The sequence below is a fragment of the Python bivittatus genome, unplaced genomic scaffold (assembly GCF_059951505.1).
Source record: "Python bivittatus isolate LINGU-HERP-01145 unplaced genomic scaffold, Pbiv_v1 ctg000020_np1212, whole genome shotgun sequence".
NCBI lineage: Eukaryota > Metazoa > Chordata > Lepidosauria > Squamata > Pythonidae > Python > Python bivittatus.
The window spans coordinates 5,521,687-5,546,396 of NW_028277030.1; the positions used below are offsets into that span (position 1 = coordinate 5,521,687).

Consider the following 24,710-nt stretch of genomic DNA (forward strand, 5'->3'; position numbering starts at 1 on the left):
AGTTCTATTATTATAGAACTCGTGTTCTGAATAAATGAAGATGACAATTTTAGGGTAATAAGCTTAATAGTTCCTTGTGCAATGAAGCACCTGAATGAAGATAGCTATTATATTTTAAAGATTTTGTGCATAGTTGTAGAGCATAACAAAAATCCTGTCTACCAATATAAAAGTAGACTGCAGAGGAACCTCCTGCTTCTTGAGATTTGCCAACCTCAGTCTCTGTCATCTTGAGTTTTTCCGAAAGCAAAAAGAAACTGTTTCCAGGACAGTTAAATTGCTGTAACCTGTGTGATTGCTCTTTTGCAGCAAAGCTTTGCCATCCCCTCCTCCTAACTATGCTCATTGTCCTGGGGAAGCAATAACCCTAATTAGGACCACTGGGGGGAAATTCTCCTTCTGCCACTGTTCTACCCTGCCATTAGCAGTGGAGAAACAGCCATCTCTTCCATGTTTCCCAGCTAACAGAGGACTGATCATTTGATCATGGAGGAAGAGTGAACAGGGCTCCCCATGTGCTCTGTGGCTCACCCCAGAAGCAGATGAGGCTGCATGCAGATTATGATTTTCCCCTTAGCACAGGCCAGATCCAAACATGCTTATTCCAAATGTGCTTGCTTTGCCTCCTCCTAGGATGGGCGTGTTGCTTCTGGTGTGCTTCTCACAGGCCTGGATGATGTGGCGCTTCATTCATTTCCAGTTGCGACGCTGGCGTGAATACTGGAATGAGCAGAACACTAGAAAAAGGGTTCCAGCCACTGTCCACTTCAAACAACAAGTAAAGGCAATGAAAAGGGAATCTGGTGAGCATCAGGCCTAATGGACCATGTACTAAAGCTGCAGAATGCCTCCTGTTAATCAGTTAGATTGCTAAATATTGATGAACTAAAATGATTAATTGGGCAGTAGATTTTTAATTAAAATCTTTAATACAAGTACTTATTAAGAATGAAAAATTACAAGGGCAGAGTTTCCTGCATAACAAAGGATACCAAAGGATGGTGGTGGTGGTGGAGGGAGCAATGCACCTCCTGTGACTTGCACATGCATCACCCAGCATCAAAGTATGCATTTCATTCAAAAGTAGTATTTGCATGAATATGCCAGTATAGATTAATTTACTTTTATTATACATGTAAAGGCCATGATGAAAAATATAATGCATATCAATATGCAGAGATTTTGTTTACTGAATTAAAGCATGCAAATAATCAACTAAGATTGCTTTCATTGGGTGATAATCCAGTTAAATTCTAGAGACTTATGCTGGCTCAAGCTTTTTGGTACAGCAGTGGCATCAATTTATTATTTATTAGATTTTTTATCCTGCCTTCATTATTTTTATAAATAACTCAAGGCAGCGGACATACCTAATACTCATTCCTCCTCCTTTTTTCCCCACAACAACAACCTTGTGAGGTGGGTTGGGCTGAGAGAGGATGACTGGCCCAAAGTCACCCAGCCAGCTTTCATGCCTAAGGGAGGTCTAGAACTCAGAGTCTCCTGGTTTCTAGGCCAGCACCTTAACCACTACACCAAACTGGCTTTCAATGCAGCTGCTATGCTAGAAACACTTCTTGTGGTGCTGCTCCTGTTACATTATTGTCTTGTGGCTTATGCTAGGGCAGCTGGTCTTCACTCTGATTGCATTCAGTAGCTATGCTGGCTGAAGATTCTGGGGGATTCAGTCCTACACATTGGGGGAGCACCAGGCTGGGGAAAGATGCAATGGGCACTGAGGTCACATGACATTTCTGAAGAAGACTTGGTCTCCGTGACCTGCCTGGCAGCCATTTTTCAGCTACCACTGGCTGTCTTTCAGGAGAGCGAGGGAGAGAAACCAACCTGTTAACACAATTTTCTCCTTATTATCATTCCTTTCCCCCACTCCCCATTACAGGCTACCATGAAAATGGAGTAGTAAAGGCAGAAAACGGTACCTCACCACGAAACAAGAAACTCAAGTCTCCGTAGAGCCAAAGCACAGCCTACATGGGATGTTTGAGGAGGAGGTAGAAGGTGCAGGAGTGAGGACTCTGGAAATAAAAGCACCTTCCTCTCTTTTGTCCTCACAAAGCTCCACCTCAAGTGATGTGCCCACATAGTGGACCAACCTCTCTTTCTCCTCCCCCATCCCCATGTCTTTCTGTCTCTGTCTCTCTCTTTGCAATAACCAAAAGGCCTTCATCCTTGACAGAGGGGCTTAGGAACACCAAAACCTTTTCCTTGCCCTGTTGTGTATTGTGCATTTCAAAAAAAAGTTTTGCTTGTTTTCATGCCCCCAGAAATGTTTTCTTTAGAAACCTGTTCCCAACATAAAAGCTTTTTTTCTTCCTCCATTCTCCTTTCATCAGTGTTTTGACTTAGAGAGATTGTGGCTTCAGCCCATGATGGAATTTGGTGCCAGGGACTAGATTTTTGGGGCTTGCCAGGTTTTCAAAACATGATGGAAAGATACAGAGTTACTTTTATCTGTTTGCAATTTATCATGCTCAGTTTCAAAAGTTAAAGTTTTCATTTGTAGTTTCAGCTACCTCCTCACAGATGTGGTCCTCTTTCTTATCTTTCTTCTCTGGCCATAAGACAGAATTCCGTGTTCTCTTAGAAACAATTGAATTGTCCTACAACTGGAGAATATACTTGACTTGTCAGTTTGGTACTGTGTGAAACATGATTTCCATCTTTGTTGGCCTAGAAAGTATCAGCCTACAGTGTCCTGAAGGAATGGATAAGCTTCTTCATTCATTCATATGGGAGCTCAGGGCATTTGTACTAGTGAAGAAGAAAAGGCTGTGACTTCTTCACAAGAGGATAATATCTTTTAGGTTCATGGTTTTTCTTCTGACCTTCTTAAGGAAGTGTTAGTATAGTCTTGTTGTCTGGGTCATTCATGTTGAACACCATCCAATCACAGGATAGTAATATTTTGCCTATGAAATGTACTCCTGTGCATATTTTTTCAGAAGTAAATTCCATTAAATTCAGAGAGGCTTACTCCATTTTATTTTGGTGTAGGATTGCAACCTCTGTCATTTTTTTACCCCAAGAGCCTCTTTTTCTAAGTTATATCCAAGAGGTTCTGAATTCATGCCTGCCCTGGCGTTCTCACTTCTAAAACTGCAGAGATTGTTTCTATTCAGATTGAAAGCAATCTAGTTCCTAGTTGCGTAGTATATGGTTGGATTATGAGCGGTGGGGGAGGGGAGAAGGAATAATGTTTCAAAGGGGAGAGCAGTATTTGTAAAGCTGGTGGATGATATAAAACATGAAATCTACCTCGGAGGCCACCCATTCCTACATTTCCTTTAGTTAAGTTGATCTGGCAACTACAAAGAAATTGGGGTTGTTCACTCAAAAATACCTTAGAGTTACTTTGTACACCTGTAATGTTCATTGTTTTCATGAAATAGCGTCTTGTATCCTCCTTTGTGTAGACTTAAGCTTGCCTTATTCAGCAGGGTTACTTCATGACTGTGTCTTATTTTAAGCTGTAGTGTAACTGGATCACCTTACAGTGTTGTTCTCCTTATCATATAATACAAAGAAGAGACTTCTTACTTCTATTCTCTTTTGCCATAATTTGGAATAGAAGTATCTATTTCATGAATCGATGGAATTAAATAAGTAGCATACTTAGTAGTTGGGTTTTCCAAGATTTGACCCAACTACTCCTTTTTGTGTAAGCTTTTTATTGTGTCTAAAGTAGGTCTGCATAAGTTAAGACCTGCCAAACCAAATACATTAGCTATGAGTTTCATCCTGCCAGGGCATCTCTGGTTTGCATTTACCAGCCTAGGACAGCAGGTAAGAGGGGCTGCTGCAGTCTTGGCAGACAGCAGTGCATGATTAGTGAGTAGTGATAAGTTCCATGAATCAGGGATGCAGTCCACCTGTAAAATTTTGGGGAGTGTAGGAGGTGAACAAGACTCCCTAAACGGCCTACAATATTTGTATCTCTGCAGAATCGTATGTATCTTTTTATCATTCTCTTGCTATGGACTCTAATGCTGCTTGGCACTACTTGAGACTGTATGGAGAGCTATTTTTTTTCTTCCCACCAAAATCTTGAAACATCCAGATTAGAGCCCTTCTGAGCTGAAATCAACTGTACCATATTGTGCCTGTCACTCCTTAGCTCTTGCTGAGTTCTAAATATACCTCATCTGTATCATTTTTATACAGGAGAGAAGGACTAAGCTGGGTTCGTGATGGTGCTAAGTAGGTCATATACGGCGGGCTAAGCTACATGCATACCTGAATGCAACAGCTCTGTTGCTTGAGCCTAATAGAAAGCCCACCACTATTGTAAAGCAGCTGTGTGCAGCTTCTGTCATCAGAAGAACTACTCGGCTCTGTGTGGCATGTTGATGGTCACTTTCCAATAATGGGTGTAGTATAATTGCCAATTTTTAAGTGTCTTGAGTCTCTGGAAGACAGAGTGAACTCACTTCACTCTTTAAAGTTTTCCCCCAAGGTCACTGAAATGCAAACAAAAAACTTTAGCCAAATATTTTAGTTGCATCTATTAGGGAGTGCTTTGGGGACCATAAAAAGTGTATGTATGTGCAACTTGTAGGCTTTCTTTTACACTCGTTATTAACATCAGTGTTCTAAATTGGAATCCCTCATGCTTTTTGATAACTCTGAACTGCTAAGACTTGACCTAGCTTAGTCAAATGGAGCTTTTCTGACTTTGCACCAAACTTGGTCAAAAGTCTTCTGTCTCCCAAGGTTCAGAGAGCTACTTCTAAAAAACTGCAGAAAAGCCTCCAAGCCAGCCCTACACTGACCCAGTTTGCCCAGGTCCTTTCCTCCAGTACCAGGTTTTCAACTGTAGTACAATTTTGTGCAAGTGCCTTACATTACCACATAGCCTTTCCAATCTTTTTAACTTTTCATATTGGTCTTTATATATGTATTCCTGTAGTTCACATATACTATATGCACTAGTTTAGCTATTCAAAAAAAGGGACAGCTTTTGCTGAATGCATTGCCTCAATTTCTATGCCTTTTCGACCATAAGTAGTTCCTTAATGACTGTAATTGATGGAACTATTCTAGATGCAAGCATCTCTTTTGTAGCACAGAACAATCCATAATATCAAACATTTCCATAGCAGACTAGATGCTCTTATTTGCTTTTAATTATAGATAAGTCATTGTATTTCTAAAACTTTTTGAACAACTCTGTTTTTGAGCTCCTTTCATAGCAACTGATGCTAGAATTAGATGTTATGCTTAATTCTGTAATTATTTAGGAACGGGGCCTTTAAAAAAACACTGTGCAGTCATTGAAGCTGCAATTCTAAGCAGAAGTTACACATGCATAATAGCATTACCAATTTGTGCCACTTTTCCATAGAGAATTGCCTTCTACTTCTGGGTGTTTTCATTCTCAAAACAAAAGATGTGGGTGCAGAAGTGAAAATAACTTGGGGGATGACCTTTCCTCTCTGACACTAGTGGTCTGCTTTTAATTGCTGTCTCAGTAGCTGTTGCGTAAACAGAGAGACAACCCACCAACACAAATCGGATTTTAACCTAAGGGGTGCCTTTGCATGAACAAGTATAGTCTCACTCTTAGTTAAATGATACAGTTAAGTGATAAGAGCCTGAACTCTTATTTGGTTCTTCTATATTCTGCTTCTCCCACTAGCCAATAAAAAAGGTTGCATAGATTTATAATCCCTTCTGAGTGATCTCACCTTGAGGGGAAGAAATGGGAAGAGTAGTTCTCCATAATGTAATTATATTTGTTTGGGGTGGGGGCATCATTATTAGCTTTGGGACTTATTCTTCCTTTAAAACTGGATTAAGTGGGGAGAACCTCATAGTGCCTTTTCTTCTTTCTTGTTCTAGGTCAAGCATAGGCAAACATTTTGGGTCAGGGTGTGTTTGTAATTTTGAGAGCATACGCTGAGCATGCTTGCAGAATGAATGCCAGGTTAGATGTGGTCAGTCACAAAATACCCACTTAACAAATGGTGAACTAGCCCCAAGGTGTTCTTTGTTACCCCAGTGGGACCTCTGTGGAGTCCAAAGGCAAAGTTGCAGATAATCATAATGGTAGAGGCTGGTGCTTTCCTTCAAAGCACGCCAGCTTCCCCATTTTATTATTTTTCTAAATTGAAAGTGTTTTTTTAAAAAAAAAGAAAGAAAAGTTGGAACAGAGAGTGTGGTGGGGTTCAAGAAGGTGCCATGGGCATCAGTTTGCCTACCCCTGCCCTAGATGGATCAACAGATATGTAGCATAATACTGAGATCTAAGTATAAATGTTCCAAAGCTCAGTAAGTAGATCTTTGTGATTTTGGAAATAGCATAGGGTTTCTTTGCTTTTTTTTTTTAAGTATCCGTGTAATAAAGCAGCTAGCAAAACAAATGTCCTACCCATACAGTTTTTATGTTTTTTAGGCTCTGTTTTTGAAACAAATTGTAAGTAAATGTTATGTAAAACTTATTGTTATGGCTGCAGATAATTTGCTCTCAGTCTGGTTGAAATTAAGACTTTGTTCTGTTTCTGATACTATTAAGTGGAAAACCGGTTACCTCTATACATTCTTTTGTGTCTTCCAGAAGAAAAGTCTTTATTATCCTGAGACTGCAGCTACATCAGGGTTGTTTTTAAGGGCTTTGTTTTGTTGACCTTCATTCAGAAATTAAGTATTATCATTGTTCTACAAGTGACAGTATACAGCAAAAAATGTTACGTTAGAAGTGTACATGGCTGGGTTTTTTCCTGTTAGTATTTCTAATTATGGACCAAATCTAAGCCTAATCTTGCATATTTAAATTTAATCTTGTTGGCTCCTGGTTTGTAGGGAGGGAGGGTATAACTTTTTGGGATTTTTTTTCTCAACGTTTTATTTCCACCATTGAAAAATCTAATTTGTTTATGAATTTTTGTTGTTGTTAAAGAGCTTTTATGAAAGCAATCTGTGATACAATTATTTTTCTGAAATAAAAAAGGCATAGAATGATGAAAAGTACCAATTTGAAGAACTCATTGTTCATTCACTACTAATTTGTCCTTCACCATCAACTATGAAAGTATGGCTCCTAACCAGTTTGGTGCTCATAGCTGTAGGCTTCGCTCTACAGTTTGCCTGGCTGAGTAATATCAGAATGTTTGAACATGTTTGGAATCGAATATATGCTGAGAGTGTAAGAATTCCCAAAGAAGAAAATCCTGGGCACAGCAAATAGAGTGGCTCTTTCAGAAAGTTCCAACATATTGAAACATGTAACATAAAGCCTGCTTGGTTCATATATGTAGACCTGAGTAAGTTTTATCCTTTCTTTCTTAACTGAGGAGGTGGAATTTCTTCCTGCTTCCTGGTAATAGGAGGGAAATCATGTTAGCTATAGGCTGTCATTAAATGTCTTCCCCTTCCACTTTAGAGACTGGAAAGTTCTGGATCCTGCAGTTCCAAAGTTTCTCTTAATACATGTCTTCAACCCTATTGGAGCATAAGGTGGGTTGGTTAAGGGATTTAACTTTTCTGTGTGTTTGATATAATAATTTATTAAATTTATGTGCCACCAACTCCCAGCAACTCTGGGCAGTTTACAAATTGTTAAAAACATTTAAAAACAAGTAATACAAGAAACACAAAACAAAGAAACAAAGCTGGCATACAAAACAAATTTGGATGGGAACAAGGGAAAGAAGAAAAGGAGCATCAAGTGTTCTCACCGAAGGCCTGAGTGAAAAGCCACATCTTCAAGGCCCTTTGAAATCCCAGTAGGGTGGGAGCCATATAAAACTTGGGGGAAACATCATTCCAGAGGACAGGCACTGCTACAGAGAAGACATACTTCCGGGGACCTGAAAGATGGCACTGCTTAATTGATGAAATCCAGAACGCACAAACCTGCCAAACTGAACCAGTTGGGCAGATACTATGAGAGACAAGTGTATTGTTTTATGACTGATATCGTATGTCTATTACTTAAGGATAGTTACGTTACTTGACACCTGACACAGAAAATCCCATAAGTGCCTATTTGCTTCCCAGGCAATAAAGTGAGTAACTATAGATTTTAGTTACATGCCTTGAGATAGCCACCCTCAGTTTATTTCTAGAAGGACCAGACCTGTGATAGACTGTTTTTGCCAAGTAACGTGGGAAATTGCAACTTGAGTATGTGGTACAAAAAAGGAAAGCATACCAGAGCACCTTTCAGGAATTAGCATATTTTAATAGAAATTGATCTGGTACAGCTGGTAACTGCCAGTTTTGAGCCAATCAACACTGGAACGCTCTGAGGAAGGCAGGGTATCTTATCTGATTTTCCCCATGAGAACATGTGTTAATAAGCTGCAAAAATAGAGAGAGAGGCCAATGAGAAGTTGCAAATACTGTAATTTCATTTTTTTTAATTGCAATATGTCATAAGAACAAATACAGTTAATCTGCAGTGGTAAGATTTTTGCTTCTAATCTTCAGAGTAGAAACTAATAGAAAGCAGGCTGTTTCCTTTTCTAATAATTTCTCTAAACAGCTGGATTCTTAGCTTATGTGAAAACACAGACATAATATGCTAGTGGGAGAAGGAGACAACTGGCTGTCTTCCAATTACTGAAATAGTGCAGTTTTCTCCAGGCAGCTTTTTTATCATTTTCTTTCTCACATTTCAATGGCACTGTGTAAAAATCTATTACTTAAACAAAAATCCAAAGAAAGTGCCTGCTATTCAAATAAAATTTGACATCTTAAGTAGCATTTGTTAGTATGCTGCTTAAAGGGGAAAAAAATCAGGGACTATCACTACTCTTTCAAACTGGAATGAAAGAAAATAATAATAGGACTTGTAAAGAAAATGTACAATTAAATTAAATACAGGTAGTCCTTGAGTTACAACCATTCATTCAGCAACCATTCAAAGTTACAGCGGGACTGAATGAATGGTATTTATGCCTGGTCCTCAAACTTATGGCTGTTGCAGTGCCTCCATGGTCACGTGATCAAAATTCAGGCACTTGGCAGCCCACCCACATTTACAACCACAGGGGCACCAACTCCCCCCACCCACCTATCTCCCCTCCCACACCCTTTTGGCTCCCTGCATTCCGCGGCCCCTTCCATGCTGGTCTCTGCCTTCCCAGCTGACCTTCAGCATCTTGCTCCCACTGCTGACCAAGCACATCCAGCCTGTCCCTTCACGAGGCAGCTGCAGGCTGCACAAGGCTCTCTTTCCAAGGTTGCACATGGTGGCTTCCTCACAAGGAAGAAAGCCTCACATAGCCAGGCTGGGCATGCCTGATCAGCAGCAGGAGCAAGAAGACTGCAAAGGTCAGCTATGGCAGCAGGGGCCTCAGAGTGCAGGGTGGCTGGGGTGGCTGAGGCCTCCCAGAGGGGCTGTAACTCAGGGACTTCTTGCAGCCCCAGAGCTGCAGCGCTCCAAGAAGCCCTTGAGCCGCAGCATGGCAAACAGTCCCAGAGCCGCACTGTTCTGGGTGCAGGGTGGCCAAAAGGGCAGAGATTGGGGGGAAGATAGGCAGTTGAGGGGAGTTGAAGGGGAAGCAGTCCCTTACATTGGAAGAACCAAGGCTCAGGGTTGGGAGGGACCAAGCTGGGAATGGCTTGGATCGGGATGGGTCTTTGGCTAACAACTGGTGGGATTCGGTTTACAACAGCAATGGGGAGTGCCAGGATTGCCATCACTAAGTGATGTGGTCATGTGACATTGAGCTTTACAATTGCATTGCTTAGCAATGGAAATTCCGGTCCCAACTGCCATCGTAACTTGAGGACTACCTGTACATAAGAGTCTGGGAAAGCCTTTGGAACATTTTAGCTAAATAAATAGTGCTGCAAATTACTACTATCACATAATAAATCACCAGTATCAGGGCTCAAATAAGATAAATCAATTTTTAAAAAACTGGAATGCTGCAAGCTAAGGGAAGTAGCATATCATTTAATAACATTTAAAATATGAGCATACAAAAGGATTTCAGAAAATGGCTAATGCAGAAATTTCTCTTGGGAATTCTAAAATTTGTCACTTTTAATGTCCTAGCAGAAATTGGGCAAGTGGCACTCATGAAAATATGCAGTAACTTGCTTTGATAAATGTAAGAAAATTCAGTTAATCACAACATGAATTGGCAAGAAATCTCTCTATACGCTCAAGATAGTACCTCCCCATGCTATAGGAGCACTTATGCCACAATTATCTTTTTTACTGATAGTAGAAAGAAAGAAATGAAAACAAATGTATAACCACTATGATTTTAGACTGATCCCAGTCCCTGCATCTTATCAGTGGAATTATGGAAGGGAACTAATGTTGTACCAGTACAGGTAGTCCCCAGGTTAAGAATGCCTGGTTTAAGGATGACCTGTATAACCCATATAGTTAAGAACAGAGCCTACTGTAGCAAAATTCGAGTTAAATGCATAATGGTTCGAGTTCATTACACAATACTACTTATACAGTATTATACAATAATACTATTCCGGCTTACATACAAATTCAGCTTAAGGACAGACCTTGGGAACAGAACTCATTCTTAAACTGGGGACTACCTGTATCTCCATACACTATCAATACCTTTACCTGCATTTCCAAATTCTTTCAAAAACCTAAATGCAGTTATTTGTCCTTTTGAACATTTCTATCATTGCTCTTACTGTTGATCACTCTTGGCTTATAGCTAAAACAGATTGCTAGCTCCTACTTTTTACCTTTTGGAAAATCGGGTCGTCAATTGGTATTTTAAAATGATCACAGAGAGCAGAGAATTCTGCTTTGTTCAGAAGCCCTGAGCCATCTTTATCTTGCTGAAGGAAAGCTTCTTGCATACTGCTGTCTGGCAAGTAATTATGTCGCCTCATGTGCTCCTGAATCTGCTCTAATAGTGCAGCCAGCTCCTGTGGGTCAGGCTCATTGGAAGCTAACCTAGAGGGAGAAAAGAACTCCTTTTACTTGAGCTAAGAAGATGTCATATGATGTCCACAAGTCTCAAGTATCTTGAAAAGCTTCCTATATTATGATTCATGGATTGTATTAATCACCTGCCTTTTAGTCTAATTAACTATGTTTAGATAAATTTTATATTGTCAGCATTGGGGGCCTCTGGACATATTAAAGCTTACACCTGAATGGACAAAATTTGCCATCAACTGTTCAAAAGAAAAGCCATTCTTAAGATATCCTTCTATATCACAGTAATGCAGTAACTTATATACAATGTATATACAATGTATAGTCCCAATTTGCAGTGCTAATGATTAAGTTACCCTCTGATTAATCTACTAAATTTTTAATCAGCCTACTAATTAGATGAATGAAAACAAATCATAACCCATTTCAACACAACTATAGCAATTTGATTCTAAACAACAGAACCAGATCTTACTCTGCCAGGTAAGTGACCATTCTTTTCTTCTTTGTGTCTTTTTTAATTAAAATTCAGTTGCAACTTTTCTCTAGGTGGAGCTCTCACTTCTCCTAACTCTGACATGGCAAGTAGGAGTCAACACAAATAAAATATTTCAGTCCTGATTAAGCTTATTCAATCTAATTGAACACAATCCACAGGGATGGTTAGCTCATCTAGAACTTGAAAGAAAATATGAACAGTCGATCACATCCAGGATTACTTTTCTCACAATAATCAACCATGTGCATCTTTGGGGAAGGATGAAGACAAGTGCCCTTTCCTGATATCATTCTCTGGTCATTGGGAACAGGGCCATAGTGTAAGTTCCCCCTTATACAAGCTGTGACTATTTGTGGTGTTTGAAGGTAAAGCAATACAGCTCCTCATTTGCTGTCTATGATAATGTAAGAGGAGGACCGTTACTTACATCATCCTCAGGCCAACAGCTTCAGAATCAGCTTAATCAATGTTAGGCTATGAAATGTGGCAGGAAACTTTCCCAGCAGAACCAAGTCATGCCCACAGAAATATTCCTAGATATTTTCTTCAAATACTCACCCCCTTACTGCCTCCATTGCTGCCTGGCGAGGTGCAAAATGAGCTCTCATAGACTGCACAACAGATGCTGGAAAGCTTTCCAAATTGCTTTCCATATAATTCAACACATAATTATCTGCATCCACAATAATGAACCTATGGCCAAACACTGCATGAAAGAGACAATCAGCCATCACCATAAACCAACTGTCTGCCAATTCCAGAAATGTAGATCAAACCTGTGCAACCTCTTTCAGAGGTGGGGAGGATGCACATTTTTTTCAGCCTTTAAAACTCTCAATAACACTGGTGGTGTTATGGCAACATTGGTGGAAGGGACGAAGCTGAATATTTTGGCCCACATTTTGGGGGTTTTTAAATGCACAAAATAGGTGCTTTAAGCCTAGCAAAAACTTAATGTGTGATTTTAAACCTTTTCAGGGATGCAGGCAAAACATGAAAAATAGAAATCTGGAAATTAACAATATGCCATTGAATTGTATTGGTGGAATCCTGGGAGGCTCTGGAAGCTGCAAAGATGGGACTGAACTATCCTTGCTATAGATGACTGGCTATTTTCTTAGAAGAACAGCCCTACAATCCAAGAAGTTAAAGGTTTCACCTGATCTTGCAGCTCAACAACCTATTTTTGTTTTGCAAAGTGACTGAAGCAAAATGAAGCCAGCCAGCCACAACACAGGACAGAACTGTGTGACTGCAATTAACTTTCTACAACATTTTGATTTGTATTCTGATCTGAGAAAAGTATATAAGACTACAGGGATAAGCTGTAAGAGGACTAACAATATGTTGTACCTCTACCATTTCTTAGTGCTTTGTTTATTTTTCAATAAAATGGCATTTTATCACTCCAAGGGATATCGAAGTGAAAAGCCTTAAGAATGCAGATCCCGCCCCCCAAAAATCATGGGTAGAAGGGTTGTAACTAATCTGAAAAGATCTGTCATTTGCAAATTAGATGGCTCAAATAGCCCCATAATGCCTAATGAATGCAAGGGGAATTGGACAAAATGTATCCAGTTTGTTTTAACTGCAAACTATATTAATTCTCTGTCTTCAGGTTAATTACAATATTCAAAAGAATGTTTTGGATCATCCTAACAGAGAAAACATTTCCTATGTAAAAAATACAAAATAAGGAATGAATATGTACCAAGAAAATCACTTCGTTAAAATATTTATACTATTTCTACTTACCTTCTACCATAGAGCCTATGGTTAGGTCGGCAGGTTCATAATAAACAGGATCATCTGTAGAGGATCCTGGCTTTGGGACTCTGGTTTTGCCTAGGTATTTGCCACCAATAATTCCTGAATTGCGCACAGGTGGTTCATAAATGCTGATCATGTCAGTGGCAAGGCAGTAGGAGAGGACAAAATGCCGCTTGGTGTCATCAGGGTTTGAGGATTCCTGGACAGGTTAAAGATCAAATGTGAGTTGCAAAATAAGCTGTGCATCAAGGGCCCATTATGTTTGGTTATTCCCAATATAGTGCCTTCTTGAAGGTACTGAAACTCCCAGAATTCCCAGTCATACTGATTTGCTACTGAATTAATCCATTGTGTAAAAAGCAGCTGCATAATTAACTGAATCATTATTTAAATAGTTCAAATCATAGATCTTGTAATGAACTTGAAAGTCTTCTACTCTCTGTTCAAAGCAAATCAAATTTAGATCACTTCCCATGATGCCTGCTTAGCCTCTGTTTAAACACCTCCACTGAAGGAGACCATACGACCTCCCAATGAAGGCAAATTGTCCCCCTGTTAAACAGCTCTGAGTCATAAGAAATTTCTCCTAATGTTTAACTGAAGTATGTTCCCTGCAACTTCCTGGACATTGTAATTCTGTTAAACAGATTAATGAAGTCTTAGGCTGCATTAACAGCCACATCACACTGCTGGATCCTATGTAGTTTGTGATTTAATCAAGCTCCTAGATCCTGGTGACAGGCCTTAGTATTATTTTTCTATGTGTACATTTTGAGATGATTCGTGCTTCACATATTTAGTGGCAAATTATTCGTTTGATGGGACACCTATCTTTTATCTTGTTTCTAGTTTTATACATATTACAGTTGCCCTAGCAACTGAAAACCTTCTGAAATGCAATCATACAGGAATAAAATGATCAGATGCTCTGAAACGGAAGCAACAAAAAAGGACTACAGCACAGTTACTGAAGCTAAGAACTAAATATAGAGCCCCAATAGACATCCTCAACCAGCCAAGGTGACCTATATACATAAGTGGTCCCATCACTCCCTAGTTTGAGAACTCCCAATTTAAATCAGATTCCATGTATCCATATTGCTTTGAATTGAAAGACTATTCCGATACACACATTTTAACATCTGCTTCTATTTCTCATTGACTTGTAAGCAACAGAGTTAGAGATGATGATGATGATGATGATGATGATGATGATGATGATGATGATGATGATGATAATGATTGACGAGATAGACCTTCTTTCAGCAATTCTGTCAGGTTTTTCAAAACTATCAAGAAGTCCTATATATGAATCCTTCTTATTATACTAAAATTTTACCACTTAGATTTTTGCCACTGGAGGTAAAAATTAAAAGAAAAACTTCTAATCCCCAAACCTGTATCACTCCAGAATTGTAAATCACAATATCTCACCATTCTAACAGCATAGCGCAAAATTTTGTGGTCATTCTCTAGCATCTTAATAACATTTTTCCTAGGTGGTTGTGGAATCAAACTGAAACAATTTTGAAGAGAGTCTTCAAGGAAGCCATAACCATTGTAGGGAGGAATTATCTGTAGATAAAATAAAGGAAGAAAAAATTACAATATTGGATCATGAAACTTCACTCACAATATTGTAAAATGACCTATACTGTATTCATTTTTAAAGAACCTTACAATATTCTGTTGTGAAGTATCATCAGTAAAAGCAGAAATGGGATGGGTAAGACACCATTGTGTTTATAAATAGGAGATTCTGTTTCTAGGTAATACCATTCACATATTCCTGTTCATCTTAGTTCTCTAGCTATTGACAAAACTATTCACTGCAGAATTGTTTGCTTTCTAATAAATTGGGATGATCAGTTCATAGTTTATTAAAGGGACAGATGCAAATGACTTGTGGTCATCTCCAATCACTCTTCCAGCATCTGGAAGAACTGCATTTGGAGTGGGTAGAAAAATAGCAAAAAGCAGTTTCTCCATTTCAAACATAAAAGGAGGAAGGGAAAGAAAAAAAAATAGCTGTGAATGTGCAGAGCCACTACCTGGGACTCGCTACCTGGTTTTTCCTTCCACTACATTCTTCTTATTTATTTCTAAATAAATAATAACATTTGAAAAGCAGCCTTTGTCACCATAAGAAGTTAAACTCTCTAGTGTGGATTCTGAAACTTTTCCCTGTATGGAAGTGAATAAACAGGAATGGTTTGACTTAGCATAAGTGATGCTTCCTAGTACTTCAGTTCTTTATGTCTATGAAGACTTAGTCACCTTCTGGAATTCCTCCAGCAACTCTTGTTTCTACTGGTCAGTCCTTCTTCACAGTCCTGCTCCATGTTCTGACCTCCATCTCCTTGCCCTTTAATTAAAAACTGGCTGCTTTTGCAGCTTCTCCTTTGTTTTTCCCCTTTACCTGTTTGATTTCCTCTGGGGGTGGCTTCTTTATATCAACTGGCTGGAAGTTAGCGATGCCAAATTTATCCTGATAAAATTGTCGAGTGAACTCATCACAGTCATAGATGAAAAAAGTGCGTCCAAGTAGAGTAGTGGATTTGCCAACAGCAAAATCTTTAGCTGTAAACCATTCTAAGACCTCCTGATCAGAAATCTCCAGCACACAGGTTGGGAAGTTTTCTTGCGGAAAAAAGGCAGTTTAGTAAGATTTCCATTGCCACTGTTTATTCCATATGAAAAAATGTATTAAAAATGCAGTCCTTCCTTGGCTTGCTCACATTCTTAACACAATCAGATTTAAATCGGTATACATTTATTATCATGTGCCTAATTTTCATAGGATCTGAGTACATATTGCCAAACATCATTTAGCCAGCATCTGAAAAAGCTGCAGCATCTCTAGGAAAGGCAAGCACAAGTTCATTTAAATACTTTATAAAGGAGTGTAATTAGAAATGAATGCTTCAATAGTGCATCTGATTGACTGAATAAATGACATCTTATCTTGGAATTGCCAATTTTAGTGCATCAGCCTCTCTGAAAACATGCATTCCTTAGCCTTGTTATGGCTCCCATGTTCATATCTTCATGTATTCTTTGCATAGCAAATTTTAATAGGATTCATATTATATCTAATAGTGTTTGTACATAGAACTTGAAGGCACCAAACTTTTTATTTATATAAACATTATCCCACAAAATAGCCAAATCTTCAATCACAGAAAGCTGTTACCTTTCTTCTCCACAAATGTTTTGGGCAGGCGCTGGCGCCTTATCAGCACTGGGAAAGGATCTCTGCCATCATTTCGTTCATGGACTTCCCGCACCTCCACTGTGTCATCTGCCAAGTAGTAGTGGATAATAAATCGCCGGTTCTCACCAAACATGTTCCCAGTATCATCCCAAATGGCATAAAAACGAAGAACCTGGAAGAAATGTGAAGGGGTCAATCTCAGCATGGAAGAGTAGAAGCTTTTCTCATATAAGCTTGATCTCTCACAACTAAAGTGAATCATAACATAATAAAAAGGACAAAATTATATCTTCTCATATTTACAATTAAGACATGAAAAGACAGCCACATTAAAACATCAACAAAACAACATAAAATAGCAAGCCATTGATTAAATCTGTTAACCACCCAGGTTCATATGAGTTTGGAGGCAAATAAATACAGGTGGTCTTTGTTTAACAACCACTCATTCAGCGACCAGTCAAACTTTATGACAATGCTGAATGAGTGGTAGTTATGACTGTTCCTCATACTTACAGCTGGCACAGCATCCCCATGGTCACGCAATTGTAATCTGGACGCTTGATGCCCGGCTTGCAATTACGTTGCAGCATCCCAATTTGCGACCTTCTTTGCCAGCATCATACAAGTAAAGTCAATGGGAAAGCCAGCAGAACGTCACAAATGATGTCCCTGTGATATCCTAGCTTAATGATCTACAGTGATTAGCTTAACAATGGCAATTGGGAGTACCAGAATTTCTGCTGCTAAGCAGCGTGGTCACATGACGTTGTATTTTACGACTGTGTGGCTTAGCAACAGAAATTCCAGTCCCAAATGCTGTTTTTAAGTGAGGACTACCTATAAACAAACTTCACTAAAAATAGCTTTACTATCTTTTGAAATGAAAAGCAGAAAACTCACTCAGCAAGTTCCATAGCTGTGCTATCACTGACAAGGAGGCCCTCATGCTGGGTTTCACCACTGCACCTCCTAGCATCTCCTCTTGCAATGCTCTAAATGTATGCAAGCCTAGGCAGTCCTCTAATATTAAATTTTCTCCTTTTTTAATTATGTTTTACCACCTTAGCTACTACTACTTTTTCACAGCTTAATTGGCTGTGATTTTATTGACTTTCTCTGGGGAGGATAGACTTTGTTTGCTGCTTAAAATGTTTTGAATATACAGAAAAGTAGATTATGAGTAATATGAAACAAACACATCTGAAGCTCACCTTTTTGTCAAATGCCAAAAACTGCTTAAGCTGGTCAAAATCTGAGGGGGTGACATACATACGCAGAGGCATTTTACGTAGTTCTGTGTAAGGATCAAAAATCATTCGCTCTGGAGGGTTCAATTCAATTCCTTGGCTTTCCAGAAAAGTCTGGAAAAGGATAGCCATATTGTTAATAAAGGCAATAAGAAATCATACCATAAGAAAGATCTTCTAAGTAATATCATCTCTGTCCCATCACAGGACTGCCTTAAAATTGTATTTGGGGAGGTGAAATGTATGTGATCTGTGGCAGGCATAGTAAAAAGTTTCTTCCTATGCTACTGAAATCAGGCAAGAAACTCAGACCTTGCACAAGTTTGCACTGCATTATCTCCCATGGGATTATTAATCTTAGCAAAACTGGATTAATGCTACTGTGGGAATGACCTGAGGCTTAAGCTCTTTTTAAGAGATCCCATTGCTTTCATTCTCAACAAAACAGACCTGCTGTGCTATCAGAGAGAGAGAGAGGGAGGGAGAGGCAGAGAGAGGCAGAGAGAGAGAGAGAGAGAGAGATCTCAATCATATGTGTTTAAATGTAAACTTTAAATGAAATAAATTACTCAAACTACTGTGAACAGGTACTAGAATGAGAAATAATCATTATGAGAACTAGGTTGATAATGTAGCATGGGTAAAAGCATGTTTCATAGTTCTAAAAACAAATCACACATACACACTGCTACTTATAGTTGGAAAGTTCTGGTCTCTGAATTGTACATTTTTAATACTACTTTATCCACATACTTACTGCTGTAATAGGCATGGCTTATAAATCTTATCCAGTTACTGTAATGCTGTAGATGTGCAACCAAGATTACAGTACCTGGGTGAATCGATCACAATCAACTATCCGGAAAGTCTTGCCATAGATAGTAATGTTAATTCCTCGGTTGAGATCTTTCCAATGATAATGGTCCCCACGATCATTTTTGGGCAAGCGCTGCCTTTTGATGAACTTGCCCTGAGGAATCCCAGAGTTTTCAACAATGGGCTCCATGACAGACATGCTATCATCTTCCAGATAGTAATAAATGCCCACTTGACGAATGCGGAAATGCTCTTCTGTAGATATAGGAACATCTTCTTGAAAGTATCCATCAAACTTGAGCACCTACCAAAAAATTTTAAAAACCAACCCTATATAAGGCAAGGTAGGTTAATAATAAAAATGACAGGACACCCACTTGTAAGTTGTGTGAGATCATCGAGTGATGGAAATCTACTAGTATATATTCTATTCATACTAAGTGTAGGTTTACAAGAAGCTGTGCTGTCTTTGCAGAAGGTAGGGAATCTCTATTCAGCACCAAGCTAATAGCGATGGCAAACTATTATTTCTTTCTTTTGTATCCTATGAAGGTAAAACACAATTGTGGAAGATATACCACAATTAAGTAACTTTTGACTGACAAGAATGCAACCAACATAAAATATTTTTATTTACTTAAAGAGTATTAATGCTGGAGCAGAAGCCTCTTTGCACAGCATTGATGGGGTATATGAAATTCTGCAGTATAACATTTATTTTTATTGAATGAAAGCTGCCTTAGATTTTTCCCGTGAAAAAAAGGATATCTCTCCCCTCCCCCCTTAGATGTATATGTTGGAGCAAGAAGTTGCTCATATGCTGATCCATTCTGTCTCCATGAAGTAGGCTAAACTGAACAATTCGCCCAGAGATTTGCTGCAAGGGTGAGGGTAGACCTGAATCTGGCTCTTCCTAGTTCAACACTTTAACCACTACACCAGACTGTAGCATAAGACTTAAATTATATAAATAAAGTATTGATAGTGTAGAGGAGGGCAGAAATAACGATGGTGAAGGAAAGCAAGATATCTATTTACTGTCATTTTCTGTTAATAAATAAAAAGAAACAGTAAACAACATTGCAGCCCTTGGTAAGGTGGGAGCATGAGAAAGAGATCCAAAATAACCATGTCTTGATTCTGTATGGTATAAGAAGGGCAGAGAAAAACTCTGGCAGTCTTTCAAGATGCTGTTGTTACGCCCTGCAAACAATAGAGTTTAAACAGTCTTTGCAGGGTCCGTTTCCTGATATGGAGTACTTTCATGGGCCGACAAATAGATACCAGAAATAAACAGCTAATTCTAACCGCTTGCTTGCTGTCTATATTTCATCCACTGTGCACTTGGAAGGGCTATCAGCAGAGCCAGAAGCAATTGGAGACACTGCGGCTGGAGATGGCCTATTTCATAGCAGCTCCTACCTTAACTGTAATTTAATTTGTGGTCTAGATTCAGAATCATACTACTGTAACTCCAATCACACTTGGTTTACTGTGCTATGTGAACCAAGCCATAGATTGTTAAAGAGAGATAAAATGCTACATGTAATCAGTTATTTTGGTCTATCAGCAGTCCAGGGCACAGTGATTATGAAGTCACAGCAGATCTAAAATTCCTGCCATTCAACAGCAAATTGCCCAGTGATCAAATCTTCATCCTATGTCATCTCAAACTCCATGAGCCATAACTCAGAAAATCTAACAATTATACAAAACAAACAAAGAAGTAAAACTAATCTCAATATGTTCATTGCTTCTTGGACCAAGGAATGTGGTGGGTACTATTCTGTGCGTAGACATGATTAAAAACAGAAATTATTTCTTCAGATCATTATTAGCTTACAGTATTGCCAAGAGAATGAAGGGTACATCCCAAGGTACCTGTTCTGTAATCTTACTTGCATCATTACTTCAAACTAAGATTCTGTAAGAGTGTTAAGTGTTCTTCATCTGTTGATGATAAAGAAATTTTGAAATGATAAAAATATAGGGCTCCTTAAAATCTGAATGGAATAGATTTACTAATACCTTGAAATATTTTAGAATGGAGGGATTGTGAAAATAGCGTTGGAGAAACACAGATGACACACAATTTTTTAAAGATTTTATATCCCACCTTTATTATTTTTATAAATAACTCAAGGCAGTGGACATACCTAATACTACCAATAGAGGTGAATACTGTATGTGTAGCTCAGGGTTCAACAGTGGAGTCCTTGGGGTTCTCTGAGCTTGGTTCTTTTCTTACAAACGTTTCATTATCCAGCTAGGTAACATCTTCAGTGCTAGAATAGATGTTACCTAGCCTGGTAATGAAACGTTTGCAAGAAAAGAACCAAGCTCAGAGAACCCCAAGGACTCCACATACCTAATACTCCTCCCTGTTATTTTCCACACCACAACAACCCTGTGAGGTGAGTTGGGCTGAGAGAGAGTGACTGACCCAAAGTCACCCAGCCGGCTTTCATGCCTCAGGTGGGACTAGAACTCATAGTCTCCTGGATTCTAGCCTGGAGCCTTAACCACTAGACCAAACTGGCTCTCATTCCCAATATTCTTGCTATTTTCCCATATAACCCTGAGAAGAAAATGATGAAACAGCCCTCCCCATATCATACCATTTAAGCACGGAGCTAGAAAAGTAATTTCCAGTATGTCATGATTCCTTATGGCTTCCCACTTTTTCTTTTGAATACTGGATTTGGTGGCCCTATTAGCAAGGCAATGAATTGAGGCCAGCATACCTAGGAATTGGTAAGTGAATAATTCTATCAGTACAGTTTACGGACAGTAAACTATTGGAAGAATTCTTAGGGCATTTTTAAACAGTGAAACACTTATCCAAAATACAAAAAAACTTTTTTTTTAATTCAGAATATAATTGTGACTCAAGAGATACATAACAATATTTTTCCTCTTAACTTTGCAATAAATACTTAACTCCTCTAGGCTTTGCTATTCCTGTACGTGAAATTAGATGTTTGAAAAGGTACCTTTTTGTCAAAAGCCACATGTGCTGGGATGAAATCAGAAGGTGGGGCTTGTTTGGGTTCACCATAAGTTAAGGTGGGTCTCTTGTTAGATAGTTCATCAAGTTCAGCTTGAGATAGCTGGTTTACATAAAGCCGGTTTCCACCTATCCCCACAGTTGGAAGTTTCTTAAAGGCAAAACCATTCTTGTAACCTAGGGTCTGGGAACGATGAAAAGTAGTTTTCTATAGAACAACAACAAAAATACAGAATCAAATGTTGACCATCTAGTAACTGGTGTATTAAGGTTTCCTAGATAACACATTTATTTTTCAATTGCCTTGTCTCAAATATGCTGGTAGTTCTGGCACCAAATTTATAAATTTCATTTATAACCCTCCCATATAATAACATAATCTAAAAAATCCATTAAGATAAAAATGATGGAATAGTCACACAATACCTGTTGATTAGTAGTGCTAGGAGTTAGGTTTGAGCAGTAATTTGGATTTAGAGAAAAGGTATGCACCACACACCTGCTGGTAATCCCTTAAAGAAACTGTGTCTTTTCTTGGATTTGCAAAGAAGCATTTGATTTGAGGTGCCATCAGACATAATGTACACCCATGCACAGTCCAGATCACCATTTCCCTTTGGATCCAGATCACACTGTTAGAAGTTGTCTACCTGAAAACACTTCAAATGTGCTCTCTTACAGAGCAGAAGTTTCCCATTCTTTTATAAATGAGTTGGACACTAACTTATTTTCATTTCTACTATATTTGCCATATTCAACCAAGAGAGGTTATTAAACTTCAACCTGCGTAATACTTTGTTTTTTGTTAAGATGTGGATTTTTTAAACCATTTTTGTTATGTGCAGAGTGTACACATGAAAACTATGTTTGTTTATTTTCCAAACATTCTTGGAAATGTAGCAATCAGGTTGGATCATTTTTCTATGTTTGGTGGCAATGTTGCAAAGCTCAACAATTTTGGAAAATTATTTAGAATAGAATGAAACAAATTCTGAAAGTTGAATTTCATTTCCTACCTTAAATATTACTAAACTTTATATCCCCATAAAGTATATCAAACTAGCTGTGTACATAGTAACAGCTGCAAGGATACTTTATGCATCTTATTGGAAACTATGTACAGTTCCTTCTGCTGAAAAATGGCTAATTAAGGTATGCTTTAATGTTCACAATAAGTTTGTATTTCAAATGTAAATCTCACAGAGAATTTAACTCAACTAAGAAAACATATACGGGCTTGAACCACATCTGAAATTTGGGTTTCTCTAAACATAAAGCCTTAATATTCTAATTTTCAATTATTTGTTAAATAAGGTTAGACCTTTTAATTTTTGAACAGAAATTACTGTAATTTTTTATCTAACTTTATGATTTACACTATGCTGATTATTGCCATTGATATTTATATACTGACTGGATTTTAACTATGACCTGCCGATCTTAAAATATAGGATATTTAGTTACAAAAAACTAATATGATATTGAAAATTCTTATTTAACCAATTTAATTCTGTTTAAATCTATGATGCTTGTAAATTCCCTGATTACAGTGGGGCAAAAAAGTATTTAGTCAGCCAACAATTGTGCAAGTTCTCCCACTTAAAAAGATGAGAGAGGCCTGTAATTTTCATCATAGGTATACCTCAACTATGAGAGACAAAATGGGGGGGGGGGGAAATCCAGAAAATCACATTGTCTGATTTTTAAAGAATTTATTTGCAAATCATGGTGGAAAATAAGTATTTGGTCACCTACAAACAAGCAAGATGTCTGGCTCTCACAGACCTGTAACTACTTCTTTAAGAGGCTCCTCTGTCCTCCACTTGTTACCTGTAGTAATGGCACCTGTTTGACCTTGTTATCAGTATAAAAGACACCTGTCCACAACCTCAAACAGTCACACACTAAACTCCACTATGGCCAAGGCCAAAGAGCTGTTGAAGGACACCAGAAACAAAATTGTAGACCTGCACCAGGCTGGGAAGACTGAATCTGCAATAGGCAAGCAGCTTGGTGTGAAGAAATCAACTGTGGGAGCAATAATTAGAAAATGGAAGACATACAAGACCACTGATAATCTCCCTTGATCTGGGGCTCCATGCAAGATCTCACCCTGTGGGGTCAAAATGATCCCAAGAACGGTGAGCAAAAATCCCAGAACCACACGGGGGGACCTAGTGAATGACCTGCAGAGAGCTGGGACCAAAGTAACAAAGGGACCATCAGTAACACACTATGGTGCCAGGGACTCAAATCCTGCAGTGCCCCCTGCTTAAGCCAGTACATGTCTGGGCCTGTCTGAAGTTTGCTAGAGAGCATTTGGATGATCCAGAAGAGGATTGGGAGAATGTCATATGGTCAGATGAAACCAAAGTAGAACGTTTTGGTCTAAACTCAACTTGTCGTGTTTGGAGAAGAGAGAATGCTGAGTTGCATCCAAAGAACACCATACCTACTGTGAAGCATGGGGGTGGAAACATCATGCTTTGGGGCTGTTTTTCTGCAAAGGGACCAGGATGACTGATCCGTGTAAAGGAAAGAATGAATGGGGCCATGTATCGTGAGATTTTGAGTGAACACCTCCTTCCATCAGCAAGGGCATTGAAGATAAAACGTGGCTGGGTCTGTCAGCATGACAATGATCCCAAACACACGGCCTGGGCAACGAAGGAGTGGCTTCGTAAGAAGCATTTCAAGGTCCTGGAGTGGCCTAGCCAGTCTCCAGATCTCAACCCCATGGAAAACCTTTGGAGGGAGTTGAAAGTCCGTGTTGCCCAGCGACAGCCCCAAAACATCACTGCTCTAGAGGAGATCTGCATGGAGGAATGGGCCAAAATACCAGCAACAGTGTGTGAAAACCTTGTGAAGACTTACAGACAACGTTTGACCTCTGTCATTGCCAACAAAGGATATATAACAAAGTATTGAGATGAACTTTTGATATTAACCAAATACTTATTTTCCACCATGATTTGCAAATAAATTCTTTACAAATCAGACAATGTGATTTTCTGGATTTTTTTCCCCATTTTGTCTCTCATAGTTGAGGTATACCTATGATGAAAATTACAGGCCTCTCTCATCTTTTTAAGTGGGAGAACTTGCACAATTGGTGGCTGACTAAATACTTTTTTGCCCCACTGTATTCACTTCATGTTTTGGGTTTTTATGCCTCTTTTTTGCTCTTTTCTTATTTTTCCATATTTCTCAAAAATATGTAAGTAAAATATATTAACAATAATAGTTCACAACCTCTAGAACAG

At 38.7% G+C, this 24,710-nt stretch overlaps 2 protein-coding genes across 2 annotated transcripts in view; one reads left to right on the forward strand and one right to left on the reverse strand.

Moving 5' to 3' along the window:
* TRAM2 (translocation associated membrane protein 2) overlaps positions 1–6,987 on the forward strand; it is a 49,297-nt gene extending 42,310 nt beyond the window's left edge. Inside the window, exons 10-11 of the mRNA XM_007430749.4 lie at positions 634–803; positions 1,901–6,987. Of these exons, the coding sequence (XP_007430811.2) occupies positions 634–803; positions 1,901–1,974 (244 nt within the window). The 3' untranslated portion in view covers positions 1,975–6,987. The remainder of the gene's footprint in view (positions 1–633; positions 804–1,900) is intronic.
* A 1,198-nt stretch (positions 6,988–8,185) lies between these two features.
* PAQR8 (progestin and adipoQ receptor family member 8) overlaps positions 8,186–24,710 on the reverse strand; it is a 44,021-nt gene continuing 27,496 nt past the window's right edge. Inside the window, exons 3-12 of the mRNA XM_088133940.1 lie at positions 21,434–21,624; positions 18,457–18,744; positions 17,589–17,738; positions 16,354–16,546; positions 15,580–15,800; positions 14,595–14,735; positions 13,146–13,359; positions 11,949–12,096; positions 10,693–10,906; positions 8,186–8,319 (exon numbers count right to left, since the gene is read on the reverse strand). Of these exons, the coding sequence (XP_087990066.1) occupies positions 8,248–8,319; positions 10,693–10,906; positions 11,949–12,096; positions 13,146–13,359; positions 14,595–14,735; positions 15,580–15,800; positions 16,354–16,546; positions 17,589–17,738; positions 18,457–18,744; positions 21,434–21,624 (1,832 nt within the window). The 3' untranslated portion in view covers positions 8,186–8,247. The remainder of the gene's footprint in view (positions 8,320–10,692; positions 10,907–11,948; positions 12,097–13,145; positions 13,360–14,594; positions 14,736–15,579; positions 15,801–16,353; positions 16,547–17,588; positions 17,739–18,456; positions 18,745–21,433; positions 21,625–24,710) is intronic.